Source organism: Lates calcarifer, linkage group LG4 (genome assembly GCF_001640805.2).
Source record: "Lates calcarifer isolate ASB-BC8 linkage group LG4, TLL_Latcal_v3, whole genome shotgun sequence".
Taxonomy (NCBI): domain Eukaryota; kingdom Metazoa; phylum Chordata; class Actinopteri; family Centropomidae; genus Lates; species Lates calcarifer.
In genome coordinates this window covers 13011189-13027855 of record NC_066836.1, presented here as the reverse complement: position 1 = coordinate 13027855, position 16667 = coordinate 13011189, and the positions used below count along the sequence as shown (strand labels likewise).

Here is a 16667-nt window from a genome sequence, read left to right as displayed (position 1 = left end):
TTAAATATAGTTGGGTTCGCCTAGGGTTGGATTTTAACCTAACCAGCATGTTTAGGATTGTGGGAGGAAGCTGAAATCAGCTCAAAATAAAAGCATATGGACAGGACAACCAGTTTCTCTCTTAATCATTTGCTCGTTTCCCCTTTTTCTTAGCCTAGCCATCAGTCTGACTGTTTCTCATAACCTCACCGTCTGAATCATGTCAACTCACATCTACATTTACAGGCCAACCCATTCAAGAGTTAGAGGCATGAGCACAAAGCATTCTGTGGTTCCTGTACGGGTTTAGTTTGTGCATGGATAAAGCCTGAGCAGTTGGAGAAAGTAAAGAGTTTAAATCTAAAGCATAAATAAGTATAGGATATAATTGGCCAGTCATTATTAGTTACGAAAAAGAGAAACAGTCTCATTAAGCAGTGTTCAGGCTTGAGAGCCTCCATTCATGCGTTCACCCATTAACTGCAAATGCTCAAGACTGCTGAAAAACTTAATGAATGGTTAGATGGATCAGTTCAATAATAGGTGTTTTTCTCATTTTCACTTGTGATCCTCTAATTAGAACAAACAGCAACAACAACAAAAGAAACAGCTCTAGTAGTAGAACACGATGCTCAAACAGCACACCACTTCTTACCTCACATTCAGTTCCACTGAGGTCAAATCTTCATGCCTCCCTCGTATCTGTGTATCTATATGACGCCCTGTGCAAGCTCCCCCATTCCAACCCGTGGAGCTTTGAGCATCAATAAATGCCTGATGAAAATCAAGCTGTTCACCGGCCAGCCACCCAATTATGCCCGGGTGTTTACAACGCAATCACAGAGATATTCTAACTGGGAGATCTGGGTTGCACCTCCCTCTTATTCAGATGCCTGCCAGGGCCTGTTAACTTTCCAGATTCAGTGAGATGTAAAGAGACTCTGGGAGCACATGGGAGACTGGGGATGGCTCACAACGCCGCTTTTTATCAGCTTCATCCCGTCACCAGCTCTGTGCTCAATCCTTTAGAGAAATGTGGAGACATTACGGGACGGATGGGGAGAGGAGAAGAGGGGGAAAGGGTAGACAGAGGAAAAGAGAGAATAGAGAGGAGGAAGATGGCTCGCAAAATGAATGCCTCCTGTTCCCCTGACAAAGCAGAAGTCAACTCATTAATGTGTTTCGCTGTACAAAAATTGTTTGTACTCTTTTTCTGACATTTGAGCTGCTCATTTGATCTCATTTCTACGGTGTGCAGAGAAGGGAAACATGAATTCTGAACTTAGATTTCAATGCAGTTTAGCTACTCCTTTACTTGAACCTTAAAGTGGAAGTTTTTCATGAGTTTACAGTTTTGGATGTACCCTGTTCACAATAATAATAAATTGTTCAGAGAAAAAAAATGCTACAATTAGAGATATTATTATATTATTCTCTGTGAAAACTTTGCAGCTTTCCAGACTCATTAAAAGTCCACATTATTGTATCTGAGCCCTCCAGCACTTTTTCAGGGGTGATTCTGGTGATTTTGCTCAGAGACCACCATAAGCCCTGATGGACTTAACTCGAACGCACCAAAAAAATCCACAAAGCAGAAAAAGGAGACACTGGGATTTAGCTGAGTTAGAGAGCTGACTTACAGGAGTCAACAAATCATCTCATGTCTGGGACATTGACAAGGGCTGGACATGCTAGTATGATAGCTTCAGTTGAGCAGAAGTCTAGCGCCTTTGATCCAGTAAGGCCACAATACTGGGACAGTGCTGCTTTTCACTTGACAAACAATACATGTGCTGGGCTCAGCCACAGCCAGTGTCCTGGCAGATATTTGCTTAATCAAATTAAAATGTAGTATTTACATGCTTTCTTTGTTTCACAACTCACTATACAATATTTAAATTACATCATTACTGCAGCTAATGTTCAGTTAAGTGTGTTAAGTGTTGTATGACAAATGGTCAGATTTGAATAGCAGGTTAGCTGATACCCTGCAGTCAGGACAGTGGCCTATCTTTGTAGATTTTTACCTGAATTTTCAAACAGACTGAACCTCAGTCTAGCCTCAGCCACATCATTTACCAAACTGTTGCAAATACAGTCAATACTTTTGCAACTCTGAGTTCTGGATGTTACACTTCAGTCAGTGTAAGCTGTGGTAAAAAGCAGCAGGGGTAGGCAGATCAATCCACAAAATATTGATAGAACTTCTTTTGACTGTGGACACTGGTGCCAGAGGGGTTGATTCCAAAAACACTGATCCATCACGTTGGATCACATCCTGAGCACATGAGCACTCTTTTTAAAGTTGCAATATTACATTTGTTATTTACTAATATTTTTTTTGTGTGTTTAAACATGCATGTGACTCAGTCATTAATGCCTCAGGTTGGGCAAATTATTTACTTTCAGAAATAGCCTTTTAATAATGCATTCGCCATGGTACATTCCTCTACCTTATATGACCTTGATATTCATATCTGTAATGCTGGCCTTGGTATTACTAGGTATTGCATGGAAACCAAATCTTGACGTATTGCCCAAGAAACCAATGTATGCTGCAATTTCGCTTTGACTGATCCTCCTGCAACATCCACCTGCACCTGATCTAGAAGCAAGTTTAGTTAGTTCAGACAGGTAAAAGTAACTCGTGCACCAAACCTGAAAATGATTTAGTTTTCATAAGTAAGTGTTAAATGTTAAATATTGGACTCAAAAAAGGACTCAAAATCTGCCTTGTATGACATTTACAGTTAAACAGAAAAAGAGAGAGAGAGAGAGAGAGAGAGAGAAAACCCCACCGATTACACCTTTAATTCCTTTAGTTTTTATTGGTCATTATCAGTGATCAGTGAGTAACAGTTGTTGTGATTGGCAGCAGGTGAGGAAGCGAGGGGCTAGGTAGCTCAGCAGGTCGGAATATGTTTGAGCGAACTGGAAAAAAACAGTGGCAGAAGGTAAAGACGCCAGAGCGCACTTTTCATAGCCAGTTTCAGTTAATTAGGAAGAAAATGTTGCTTATGTTTGTTTGTTCAAGACCGAAATCAGAAAATGTTTGGAGGTTGGCAGCTAAGCTAGCGGGAGTAACGATGCTAACTGATTAGCTTTAGGTCGCTATCGTCGCTCCTGTGACAACATGCTTGATAAAGTGAACCACGGACAATAAGGGAGTCCACGGTGACCAGGAAAGCTGTGTTGATCCTCTGATAAAGACACTTGTTGGACTGTTCTGCTGTTACAAATTGACATAGGTTTCCTTTTGCCGGACATGTCCCTCCGGGATTGAAACATAAATGTGTGTGGTAATGGTAAAGCTCTATTTTGCCTTCACACGGTTTGACTGAAGATGTACGAACGTTTCTTTAATGATGAATTTTTAGAGGGAGGAGTGACTACATTGAATCAGCATTGTTATATTAACAACGATTAAAGCAGTCATTCGATTATCAGTTTGGTTTGACTAATCTTAATTCCATGGACAATTCGATTAATCGACTAATCGTTGCCTATATGTGCTGAAATGCCTTTGAACGAGGATGTGTTGTCTTACTGTGGTCTGTACTGAAGAGCCTGTGAACAAAGATATGTTCACTGACTGGTGTGCCTTTGAACAATGTGTTCTGACTAGTCTGCACTAAAGCTCTTTGAACGATGTGTTCAGTGACTGTGGTCTGTACTTAAGTGCCTTTGAGCGTTCACTGGCTATTTAGCAGTGGACGGCTGTGTTGTCATGTCAAGGAAAACTATTAGCATTAACTATTATTGTTATTATTATAATTACTCAACTTTGCTCTCTTTGGTGTCACATCGGACTCTCTCACTCACAGCTGTCTCACCGTCCCTTTGACCAGTTATGGTAAAATAACTACTGGAGTAACTAACTGCAATTATTTATCATATTGTACTACAGTAAGTCATGCAGCTTGATTACACAATATGATTAAACTAATATAATGTAATTAATGAAAATCACTATGTAAAAGTTGCAGAGTTTTTGGTATAACATACTTTTATCAAGGTCAGATCAACTTATACTAATTTGTTTCAAGATTAGATAAGACCTAATTTAGCCTTTAAGGGTCAGGTCATTTTTGCTGCCAAGGCAGGTTCTGCTGACTGTGTGGTTTGTAGTGAAATTGCATTCTTGTAGCTGATATCTAACTGTTGGCAGCTGTAAGGTGTAGTGTAACTACAGCACACTGCATGCTAAATCAACAAAGAAAACACATAAAATAGCCAAACTGTTTTAACAGAAATAATCTAAATCGTTGTTGTGACTATATATAGTAATATTCAAACTTTCAGCTGCCCAGGGTCACTGTTAGGTCACAAGTAATTTATGCAATAAAACAAAAAACATTTTTATTTTTTTAAACTTCAGGTTTAGGCTACAACACATGAGAAGAATGAGGATAGTGTTAGATTACACCCCTGCTGGTTGCAATATAAGACCATTATCTTACCATTTTTTACAGTAAAAGTAACAGTAAGTTCATCAACTGTGAAGACAGTTCATCAGCATGTTTTATGCACAGGCAGACGTGTGAGATATGCCACATATAAGAACTACAGCTGTCCAGCAGAACTGTGGTGATTATGTCAGCAACACATTAGGATTTGCTGCCTGTTAAATCATTCATTCAGTGTAACTGTTGTTTGAATTCGAACAGTTGTACCTCATGTAGCACTGTCATTAAAGGACAAGCTTGGCACAGTGCGCCAGCAGCATGTTAAGTAAATTATGAAATATTTATGTGAAATTGCAGGAAAAGTGGGAAACATCACCCTCTGATAGAGTAAAGCAGTTACTGTAGGAGAGACCACTGAAGTTCTCTACATTTATAAGTAATCAAAAACAACCTAACACAACATTTCATTTTTATTTCATAATAGAACTACATCACTGACAGAGAACCTATCAAATAGTTTTTAATGACTCAGCTGTGTCAGTGTTTTGTTTTGATAAAGACTGAACAAGAGCTTATCTCTCTGACCTTTAGTGTAGTACTAATACTGTATGGCCCATTTATTTGCCTGACTGTAATATATTCACAAACTTCACGCAGGCTCATTATTTACCAAGTTATTTTTGCTGACCAGACACTTGAATGGATAATTAATGGATAATTAGAACATGGAGTAATTAAACAATGAATCTTAAAACTGCTGAAGTGAGGCTTTCTTATTGCGATAAAATCTGTTGATGCTTTAATAAATGTGTGTGTATCTAGTTGTGCATATTTTTTCTGCATGAGTAAACATGCTCGAACTAGATACACACCAGTCTTGTGTAGCCTTGAATTAATAAGATGATTCAGAAAATCAACAAGCCTGAATTTGTATTTTTGATGCTGAGGAGCTGATTTTGTTTTGATCAGTATGTGATCATTCATTTTATTCAAATTTGACTAACAGATGGCAGTAAGCTTTAAATACAGTGCGTACTCTCAAAAAACGGTCCAAAAAACTTTAACCACACAATTTTTTCAGTAGCAGTGCTCCTGTGCATGTGTGTGATGGCACACTTGCTTTTATGTGTGTTGGTGTAGAAATAGCCTAAAGTGACCATTAAAATCATTTCATCATAGGATTATTCATGTTTGCCTTGTCATGTTCCTTTAACACTTGAATGGCTCTAGAGGCCCAGATAGCTGTAGTTATAACTCAGGCTATGCAACCATGAACAGCACTGCTAAACTTATATCTGTGTATTTGTTTGTGAGTGTGTGGTAACGTCCACTTGATTGATAAGTTTATATGTAAGTCATAAAACTCATAAAACTCAACTCATAATAAGAATCTTGGAATTTGTGCAACCACGAACAGCTGCTGTTGTTTTTGCCACTGATAGGTACAAATTGTTATTTTAAGTGTCTGACAGCATAATGGATAGGATTCCTACAGAGACATTTTTTTTTGTTAAGATCCTTTTTGTTAATCCTGAAACATTGCTATCTATCACTACCAGACTCCATTGAATGGAATTTTACCAAGCAGAACATGGGAGATGCTGGAATATCACTGTAGTGTTTCTGGTTAACAAAAGAAGTACAAGTACTTTAGTGGACATACTTTTTTTGAATTAGGATAAGACAGGTCCGCGGTGACCAGGTGAGATTAGAAGACTAACACAAAGTTCAACAATCAGCAAACATAGCAAACTCCTCAGGCACAAGCCAGAGGAGTGTATGAGAAGCAGATGGATGTCCACTTTCCACTTGCCTCGCTTTCCACTTGGTGGGATTGCCACTTGAGAATGTCATTGAACAGGGATTTGTGAGATAAAGGTATATTACGGTTCATCATAAATGTGTTAAAAAGCATGTTTATTTAAACTGTGGAAAGATATGCCTACTTGTTTACGTGGTTAGTTGATTTCTTCAATAGGTACTTGAAACATGTCACGTAAAAAATATCTGTCTTTATATAAGAGTAATGAATTAAATAAAAAGTCAGACAAAATTAGCTTCTTCAGTCTATTGTTTACATGTTCTTTTCACTGTGAATTTTAGTGCCCACACTGCAAAGCAAGCTGAGGTTAATCTACGCCCGGGTGCTGCCTTATCTGCGATGGAGGTGATGTTTCACCAGACAGGAGCCATACCTACTTCCACGCACAGCTTCACATTGTGGATTCTAGGTATATTGATAATTTTGTTGAAAGAATTTGGCAATGAAGTTGACGTGATATGACCAATGCTCACATCAGCTCAGGGACTATTTAGCAAATGAGTAGTACATGACTAACATGAATGTATCTTTTTTTGGTTTATTGAGAGGATTGCATAATATAATAAAGGACTAAAACTGTGTATGACTTTAAGTTATGTCAAACATACTGTATATCCCGTTAAGTCTACAGTTCTTAAGTGTTTAATGTGCCACTCATTGTCTGTGCAGATTATTTTATTTGTGACACTTGATTTTGCTGTGCTGGCCATGCTCTGTGTGATGAAGCCATGCAGTAGATAGCTTCTTTAGAAGGACAATATCAGCATGTCTGTTTATGTTAATTTATTCTGTCCAGTCCACTTTTAGGCACTTTAGAGCATTTTTGAGGCTTTCATTTGTTTAATAGTTGCATAACTGTGAAATATCTCGGTTTCCAGTATTCTAATGTATCACTATTTGGTAGTATTACCTAATTTTTTGTATCAGCTCTGTTCATGTCAGGCTGGAATGATACATCACATTCAAGCATGCTTATTAAGATTTAATAAGTGAAAATGTTGATAATTTAGTGTTTGTGAAAATGTTGTCAAAGAGGAAACAATGCAGAAAATCCTTGGTCCAGTGATTTTGCTGTTGTGACGGACTTCATGGCGTAATTGTTGTTGTAATTAAATAATGTCAAGTAATTAATGAAGTAAGAACTTTTAAATTAAGTCAGGTAATTTAGTGGTTAAGTAAATAGTTTAGTTCAGTAAGATTTCATCTGATAACCTCTTGACTCAACCCCCACCTCTACAGGTCCTGGTACCACAGGGGCTTCAATCCTTCAGGTTCTGCTGTGCCACCAGTCCCCTTGGCGTTTGGAAAATACCTCGTGCTTTTCAGTCTCTTCACTTTGGACTTCAAAATCGAACCTGGTAAGATTCAAACCAGCAACCACTGAGTTCCCAAGCAAGCATCTTATCAATCTGCACTATTAGCTCTGATGCTTAGCAAACATTTATTTGAGCCTTTTGTATTCGCTCCTTAACTTCAAAATTCATTGCCTCTTGTAAGAATTGAACCTGCAACCTCTGAGTTACCTAGCAGACACCTTATCAGCCTGAGCCATTTAGTCTGATGGTTATTAACTCCATAACAGTTGCAAGTGACTATCCTATCAAGTGTGGCTCTCATGTATGGCCACTAGGGATGCAGGCAGAACATAACAAAGTGTGAAAAAGGGATCCAAATGCTTTCCTAACTCTAAAATGAATGTTTGGCCAGTGTTGTACTACACGTCTGCAGATGTGTTTTGAAGTACGTGCAGGTCTTCTGTGTCTGTGTGAGAGCATAAATTAGAGGTCCTGGAGCCAAACCACACTGGCAGACCTTTATGACGGCACCTTTCACTGATCACTTGTAGCTGCTGCTGGCCTCACTTCAGCTTTTAATGACGTCCAATTAGAGGTGAAAATACTTTTGAAAAGTTTATGACATGGAGTCAGCCGGCTCTTCGTACTTCATTATTTCATAGGAGTAAAAAGGGGAGTAGTTGCAGTCTAACCTCCGTATTTTAATACAAAGGCACACATGGATGTTAAAGGCCTCGTAAACAGTTTACCTTAAACGTTTTATGTAACAGCATGTAATCAACAAACACTGAACAAAAAGAGAAACAAAAGACACCAAATCAGACTATTTGAATATTTTATTAATATGTAGAAAATGTAATAAAAAAGGAACTATATAGTACATGTTTAAGTCAAACTAGAGCTAAATTTGACAGCAATATCCAAGGTTATCCAACAATAAATCCGTAGTTTCAGCATGTATGAGCTTTTCAAACAGTCAAGATCACATTTTGTCAACATTTACATTTCCATGGCAAGATTTCAAATCATTGACAATATCTGGCTTATATAACAAATACCACCAAACATGGTGGTAATATCAGTTTAGTTGTAAAAGTAAACCCATGAGATAAAGCATTTTTCATTTTGATACCTAAGAAGACCTGGTGTCATTATTAACTTTATTTTTTTACAATGTCCCATCAGTCAGTCAGAGTGATTGAAAAATAAAACAAATGAAATAAATGAGGGGAACCGGTTTCTTGTACTTTAAGAAGCTCGGTAGAAATAAAACTGATTCATGTGATTGTATCTCAATGACTGGGACTGAGTTTTATGATGAAATAATAGAGGAGATGGTCTTCTCAAAACTGATGTCATCACACAGTAGATTGAATGTGATGGAATTTTACATAATGAAAACATACAGCACAAACAAAATGCCAAATTTAATATCCATCTTCCCTCATATAGGAAAAAGACACAATTTGAGCTGACATAATGCCAGAGAGAATACCATCAAGTTATCTATAAGAACATGAATATAATTCAGACTCTTTTGTCAAAGTAATTCCAGGCATGATTTTTCCATGACAAGATGGTTGCATTTGTTCAATTTAAAATAATTAGTTTTTCTGAGAGTTACTTTTAAATTACACAGAGGGATATAATCTAGTTTTCCCAAGCAATAGAAAGAAAAAAAAAGTTATAATAATTACCCTAAAGTGAAAGGTAGGACAGAGACAACTTGACTCAAACAATTTCCCTTTTGAGATGTTCTCACTGATTGATTGAACAGCTTAAACTGATGAAGGATGACTGGTAAAACGTTGAATAAAAGTAAAATTACATGAGCTTTCTTCATGAAAGTGAAAAGAGCACCTTAAAGTTTGCCAAAGAGAGAAATCCCTCACACTACAAATAACATTCTGTTCCTTTTCTGCAAAGCTTCATGACCTTTGTTCCTTGTACAAAAATACACTGAGGCAAACTTCACCTAAGTAGTTAATGAAATAAGTACACAGAGAATTCCCTACTCTACTATAAATCACTATGGGAGATGGATTGCATGAGAGGTTCTGAAACAATCACTTTGACACTGAAATATAAATCAGACCTGGGAAAGGTCACCTGTTGAAACAGTTTGTTATATATTATACTTTAGGTTATGTTGGTTATTTTGGCTATGGGGACTGTTTCCAACAACAGCTCAAGAACATGATAATCTAAGGTATCTACGTCTTCTATCTTACAAACCATTTCAAGAGCAGCTTTTACCCAGATCGGCAGAGAAATGTGTCACTGCAAATCAGATTAAAACATATTCTCATGACATTTAAAATCAGGCTCATGATTGCAATTTAGTCATCATGCACTAGGCTCCATCCTTCCTTTAACACAACACTTGCTAAACATAGAGAGGTTCAAGTGGGAATGTTTCACAGGGCTTTATGAATTAGTTTGCAGTTAAAGGGGGAACACATCAAAAGACACAGTATCTTCAACTCTATATCTACATGAGTATATTAGTAGTAGTTTATAGAGGGGAGAGCGACTATTGTTTTCAATTCTAAAAAGGACAAAAACACAAATGAAAAATATACACAGTCCTATGATAAAAGCCAGATTTGCTGGTTCACTTCAATGAGGAAACTGAAATGAAGAAACTGACAGAAACACAGAAGAATGAAATCTCCAGCTGTTCAAAGAGGAAAAATATCAGTATTTGGAATATTGAATATATATGAGAACAAATGTTGCTTGCAGCGATGGTGACATTGATTTACAAGTATTGCATTGGACAATAAATTTAGTTTTTCTTGATAGTATGAGGCCAGAGAGTGGGGATTTAGCCAGTTATGTGTGTGGTTTGTCTTCAAACTCCACAGAGATAATTTTCCTCCCACAGAGTAAGCAGGAAACTAAAACAAAAACAGTTTTTCCAGAAAACTGCAGTCAACTAACTGGCACCGAACGCTTTGTGCGACAGTGTGAACACTGAATAAGACAAAATGCTTGGTGGGCATGCTGCAGATTACGCCCGCCCTACTAAAAGAATACATTCTCTGCCATGTTTGCTGATTTTGTTGTTTCGCTGGGGAGCTTAAATAGTGAAGCAAGTAAAAGAAGGGCACAGAGGAAAGGTTTGGCTCCACTCCATCTACTGTTCTGCTTTCTTTGTAAGTTCATTTCAGCTAGCAGCGGGGGGAGAGGCCAGGTTAAAATCTGCACTATGCCCACCCTGACTTTCTTTTGCATAGAATTTAGTGTTCACATTGCATAAAGTAATGCCAGGGGACATGATTACCATAAAAGTCCCTGAAAAGTGAGAATCTATTAATACAGGAAAAAGCTGCATCAGTGGCTTTGGTGACAGAATTGACTGGCATCTTTCCAAGCAGCAGGCAGAGTCTTATGCAGATCTTTGGTTAAATGTTGCACATCTATCAGCACCATCTCTGCAAGCAATCACAGCAACTACAACAGGGGTGAAATAGATATTAAGCGTTTGTAATTTGCTTTAAAGTAATATTAAATGCCCACGATCAACTAAAGAAATAAACTGAATTGAATGAACAATAGCTTTGCTGTGTTCCCACTCGTAGTGCAAATACTGTCTCAGTGTGGCTACCAATAATAATAAACTTAAATATTGATGTTTATTTTCTTCTGCTTTAATAATTAACACAAAGGGTATTGTAATTAACATTAAAACAGAGATGTAAAATAAATAAAATAGATGGTAATGAAGCTGTTGCTGGTGTACTGCTTAGTAAGTGATGATTCTGAATGTTCAGTTTTGCCTTTTTGTTGCTAATTTTATCACTTATGACGAGTGTTTGTCATTATGTTGTATGATTACATTAACTTAATATAGGCTAAAAAACCAAGGCATCAAATCATATTAAATAGATGGACTTTTGTCACAATATCAGTTATAAAAATATATATATATCTTACAGTTAAGGGTTTTAAGGGCATATACAGTATATTTTTCGTTAAAAGTGTTGTTACTTTGTAAACGCTAAAATAACGCTAGCTCTAGCACTCTTGAGGACATTTCTGAGCATGTTTCCTCACACCCCAGGGAAAGGCAAATCACAGACTTAAAGAAAAAAAAAGCTTCTTGGTTTGCCTTTCCATTTTTACAGCAAATAAAACCATTGTCATTCAAAGTATTTAATAAATTACATACAGTGTCTTCTATCATCTGGGTAGAAGTACAGCAGGGAAAGACAGCTAAAGCTGGGCAGGAGTAAAGATAAACAGAGTTCAGACACTGTTTAGCACTTGTATGATCACATCCATGGTTATAACAGCTTCCGATTGTTGGTAGTATATTAATAATGTATTGTATTATTTAACAAATTCATATTAATAAAATATTAGTAGTTTTTGTCATAACCGCTTTCTTCTTTGCAGCCTCACTAAAAAGCCTTGGCACTGTTACATTACAACATGCCTGTACTGTCAAGTGAGGCACACAGATAGCAGAAACTCGTTACCAAACATCGTCTGAACTCCAGTTATCCATGACTCTGGGGTGGGTAGAGGCAGTTTATACAGGGACAGACCGCCTCCTCTTGCTGCTGATGCTACGGAAGTTGAACGGCCTCATCTTCATCTCCACAAAGGGAATAGAGAACTCATGGCCTTTCCAGTGGTACCAGTTGATACCCTGCAAGAGCAAAAGTACAATTTCAGAACTCGCTGAAATCAACAGGGCTTTTACAGCAGTGTTTGTGAAAATAACTGAAAATGTAAAATTGTTGCATCTGGAGACGGAAATGTCAAAGCGGGAGGGCAAAAATCTTGACTTAAGAGCCAGCACAATTATGAACTTACTGAAATTATAGTCACATTCTAGTCCTCTAATCCCTGTCACCGTTAAAACCCTACCATTTGCAGCTTTATACTGAGAGGCAATTTCTCTTTGTGTGTCTTTATGCCTGTCCATCTCTGCTACCACTTTTTTTTCTCTCTCTCTCTCATTTCATGTCATCAAAAGATGAAGAGAAAGGCACAGAGCACAGTGAGAAGCTGCGATGCTACAAAGCCTTTGTAGTTCAGCCTAATCACAGCTTCACACAACACCTGACTGTCTTTCTTTCAGTTTCAAGCTGAGAGAGAGCGCTACATCATACACTCCGGACAAGCCTTGAACACTCGCTCCCCCCTCATGTATACTGAGAAATGAGATGTCCATTTTAGTGCAGGAATACTGCACCACTTTATTCTAATATTTTATCAAACACATGTATGCTTGTTTCATGGTATGAATAAACTCTGCTGTTTTCCTTCCAAATATTTTTTGTAATTTGAATATGAACTCACTGGTATTGGTGCTTGGATAAACTAAGTGCTCCTAAGAGAAACAGATTATATATTTACTGATTAATATTAAGATGTATCATCCCTCATTAAAATTGGACAGGTGGTGTAGCAGTTACAGTCCTTGAAATTTTGACCTTTGTCTTTGTAGCTCCTCCATTAGACTCTCTAGATGTCTGTAGCAGATTTCAAATCATGTAAGGTACAAATCTTCCAAAATGACAATTTTTAACCTTTAATTTAACTGTGTCATTATCATGCCAATTTATGGGAATTTTGTAAATGCCAAACTACAAAGCCAAAATGCCACCCTTTTAAAATGATGGCACTGAATTACAGGGTTGGTTCACTCAAATGTCAAAAACCATAATTTCTCACTTTGACCTGGAACCACAATACAGTGGGAGTGAACAGAAGTTTATTTGTGGTGCTCAACTCTCAATAATCTATAGAAATCACTGTCAACAGAGTTCATTGGAACTTGGGAAGGAAATCGAGAACCGGGTTCCAAATTGTCAGAGCCATCAGAAACGTATGCCTCTGGTCCTATCAGTTCCTTTTGTCAATGCTGGCATGTTTTTCTGACTGCTGCACATTGCAAAACAATGATGTTAAACTTGTGTCTTCGCTGACATCATTTACATATACTTTTATCGGTGTATTTACTAGATGACTGACCTGACTGTGTCTGGATTCGCCGTATTTGCCATTGAGGTTGGCCCGGTGGCAGTTCTTGTACCACCAGGCTCCTTTGTAGGACAGGGCACAGTTAGTGACAGCTATGTCGTTGTCTCTGTCTTTTGTAGAGAAGGGCCGGCCTTGGTGGTAGCTCAGAGAATCACCTGGGATCGGAGGAGAGAGAAAGAGAGAGAGGGGGAGAGATGGAGAACTATTAACATCAACATATGCTAAGCAACACTGGTGTACGGCCACAGTGAATAACGCTGTGATGAGGGGACATAAATGATCAGGCAGGCAGGAGGGAGATGAAACCATGCGAGGGAGGGAGAGGAAAGAGGTCCTGCTGCAGGCTCTCTGAATTTATTTAGGCAGAGAATTATAATTATAAACATGAGGGGATGACAGGTAATTCTGGCATATGGTCATGTTGACAGACTGAGAGATACATGGAGAGCGAGGATGAGTGGAAATGTGTGGTGTGAGTGCTGAGGCGAGTTTCAGACATCAGGGAGAAGAAAAGATGGAGGGGAAAGGAGGCAGGAGGAAAAAATGGCAGATGGCATAGGAGAGATGGGTGAGCATTTCCACTTAAAGGTTTGCAGTTTGCTACATTACGGCATAGAGTGCAGTATTTTGACAGGAAAATTCATAGAGAAAAAAGCTTTTGTTGTTGGGTGTCCTCACTGGCTATTTATTAAGTAAAGTGGATTGATCACAAGGCTTTCATCTACAGAGCCATGTGTGAAATAGTAGAGCATGTTAACTGATCTATGCACTGAAAATTGTACTGATGTAATTAACCACATACCAGCGGTCCCATTGTACTCTCCTATTCTGAGCTTGTAGAGGTTTCTGGCGTCTCCAATGGAGAATTTATCATAGTTGGCATAGACTGACTCCTGTCCATCCTTCATGTCAATCCTCAGCTCATAGCGGCCCTGAGCAGCAATCCTCTGGATGTTGTCTAGACCTGCAGTGAAACAAAGCACATTACTTTGAGCTCCATTGTTGAATTGTATGCAGACTCCAGAAAGACAAACCAAACTGTGACACAATTCCAGGACAGACAGATAATCAATAGATGCTGTCAACATGTTACTATGTTACTATGTTGACTACAATAGTGAAATTACAATATGAAGAAACAGAATGACAATATTAGGTAAATAAAGTGCAAACATATGTGACGAAAGTAAAGCCATTATATAAAGTATTTAAAATTTGATTTGTTGACTTTTGTGACTTGGTGACATCTTCCCATCCATACACCCACCTAGACCTTTTTTTTTTTCCTGTGACACACAATTTGTTCCCACCTTCCGCTTTGTAGGTTAAAGGTTTAAATCCTGATAAGAACTATGTCAGACGTCTTTGTCAGCTGGTTGTGTGGATGTGGATGATTGTCATTGTCGAGAGAGATGGACACTGTCACCAACAGCCCACCCCACACCCCATACCCCAGCAAATGCCACATGACACAACGTTCTGAGATATGTGGCTTTGCTCTCTATCTCCAAGGTAGCAGATACGGGGCTCGTTTGAACTCAGACGGATGATAAGGCCCCACACCGACCTGAGAGATTGGAACTGCCTTCGCTATCAGATTACAACAAGCACCCATTTGGAAAAGAGCCTCCCTCCCTGCTTAACCCTGAGAAGCATCAAATGTGCACTTTTTCTGAACCCGTGGAAAATCTGAGGGAAATATAAAAATCCTCAAACCTTCACAGATAAGGGAACAGGAAGTCGAAATCCGGGAGAGCAGGGAAACTAAGTCTGCAGTAATATGTCAATGGAAAGCAGATAAAATCTATGTTACAACCCAAAGGTACTTAAGGTGACAGGGGAAAAGCAATCGTTGTAATAAAATTGTGTTTAACACTCAGTCATCTCTAATTTCCATTGTATAATGGCACTGTATTATCAGCAATTAATCTAGCACCCATAACCTTTTACTGTTTTTTACTCAAACTGTTTTATGGGATCACACTGCGCTATTCCAAACTGCAGAGATTAAAAATGCATTCTGACACACTATTGCACTCTTGTCCTATTATGCTACCAATATTACCATCTCGTCACATTTTATTACCAGCCTTTCTCTCACACTTATACAGAAACAAGGGGAAGATTAAAAAAAGAAAGAGAATAGGATAATGATCGCGTATCACACACAGCCACCCCGGTTTCTCTGTTATTACATCATCAAACTGACATTGTGTTCACCATGAAACTGGCTGAGGTCAGTGAGGAGGGAGAATAGATTGCCCGCAAGCAGCAATAAAGACGGCCGTTCTCAAACTGTAGCAGATAATAATGAAAGCTTAATTTCCATATTCTTTACTGCTGGCCGGTGAAGTGCCTCTTCTTTTCACTTTGAGTGGATTTAATACCAGTGTTTATGGGTCCATACTGTCCGGTATATTACTGTTCTGTGTGTAGAGGTGGTGATTAGGTCAAATGGTTTGAAATTGTAATGGCCATCTGAATGACGATACCATTTACTTTCTATAAGGATGATATATTTTACACTGTGAACATTTACAATACACAGCCAGGGTTTTCTCTACCATTCTAAAATTTTTGATCAATTTAAGGAAAAAGCATCATTAGGTCTCTTAGTAAGGTGTTAGGCTGCTAGAACAGCTTTGATACACCTTGGCATTGATTCTGCTAGTCTCTGGAGCTCTATTGAATGCATGTAACACCATTCTTCCAAGAGATATTCCCTCAGCTGGTGTTTTGATGATGGTGGTGGAGAGCACTAACATGTTGGTCCGAAATCTCTCAGAAGTGTTCAGTTGGGTTGAGATCTTGTGACTGCGAAGGCCACAGTATATGTATCATATCATTTTCATACTCTACAAACCATTCACTGACCCCATGGGTGGGGGCATTGCCACCCTGTTTCTCTTTTAATTTGTCACCTGTTTGTAAGTGTCTTTGTCCTGCATCTAAGCCAAATGAACAGAAATAAGCTATGCTGAGAGTTTCTACCACTCAGGAGAGAAAGAAAACTGCATTGGCCTGAACATTTTTCTTTCTGTAAAATGGGTTCAAAAAAAGTAGGGGTTGCCTAATATGTGAGGACCAGAAAAATACATATTGATAACATCACATATTCTTTTTAACTGTAGAGAGTACAAGTCTAACTGTTGTCTTTTACACAAAGTG

The 16667-nt window shown here is 38.3% G+C and overlaps 1 protein-coding gene across 3 annotated transcripts in view; it reads right to left on the bottom strand.

Moving 5' to 3' along the window:
• Window positions 1-8320: 8320 nt before the first annotated feature.
• tnr (tenascin R (restrictin, janusin)) overlaps window positions 8321-16667 on the bottom strand; it is a 156076-nt gene continuing 147729 nt past the window's right edge. For all 3 annotated transcript variants that reach the window (XM_018676686.1, XM_018676685.1, XM_051070033.1), the window contains 3 exons: window positions 14302-14463; window positions 13491-13654; window positions 8321-12159 (listed from right to left, as the gene is read on the bottom strand). In XM_018676686.1, the coding sequence (XP_018532202.1) occupies window positions 12040-12159; window positions 13491-13654; window positions 14302-14463 (446 nt within the window). In that variant the 3' untranslated portion in view covers window positions 8321-12039. The remainder of the gene's footprint in view (window positions 12160-13490; window positions 13655-14301; window positions 14464-16667) is intronic.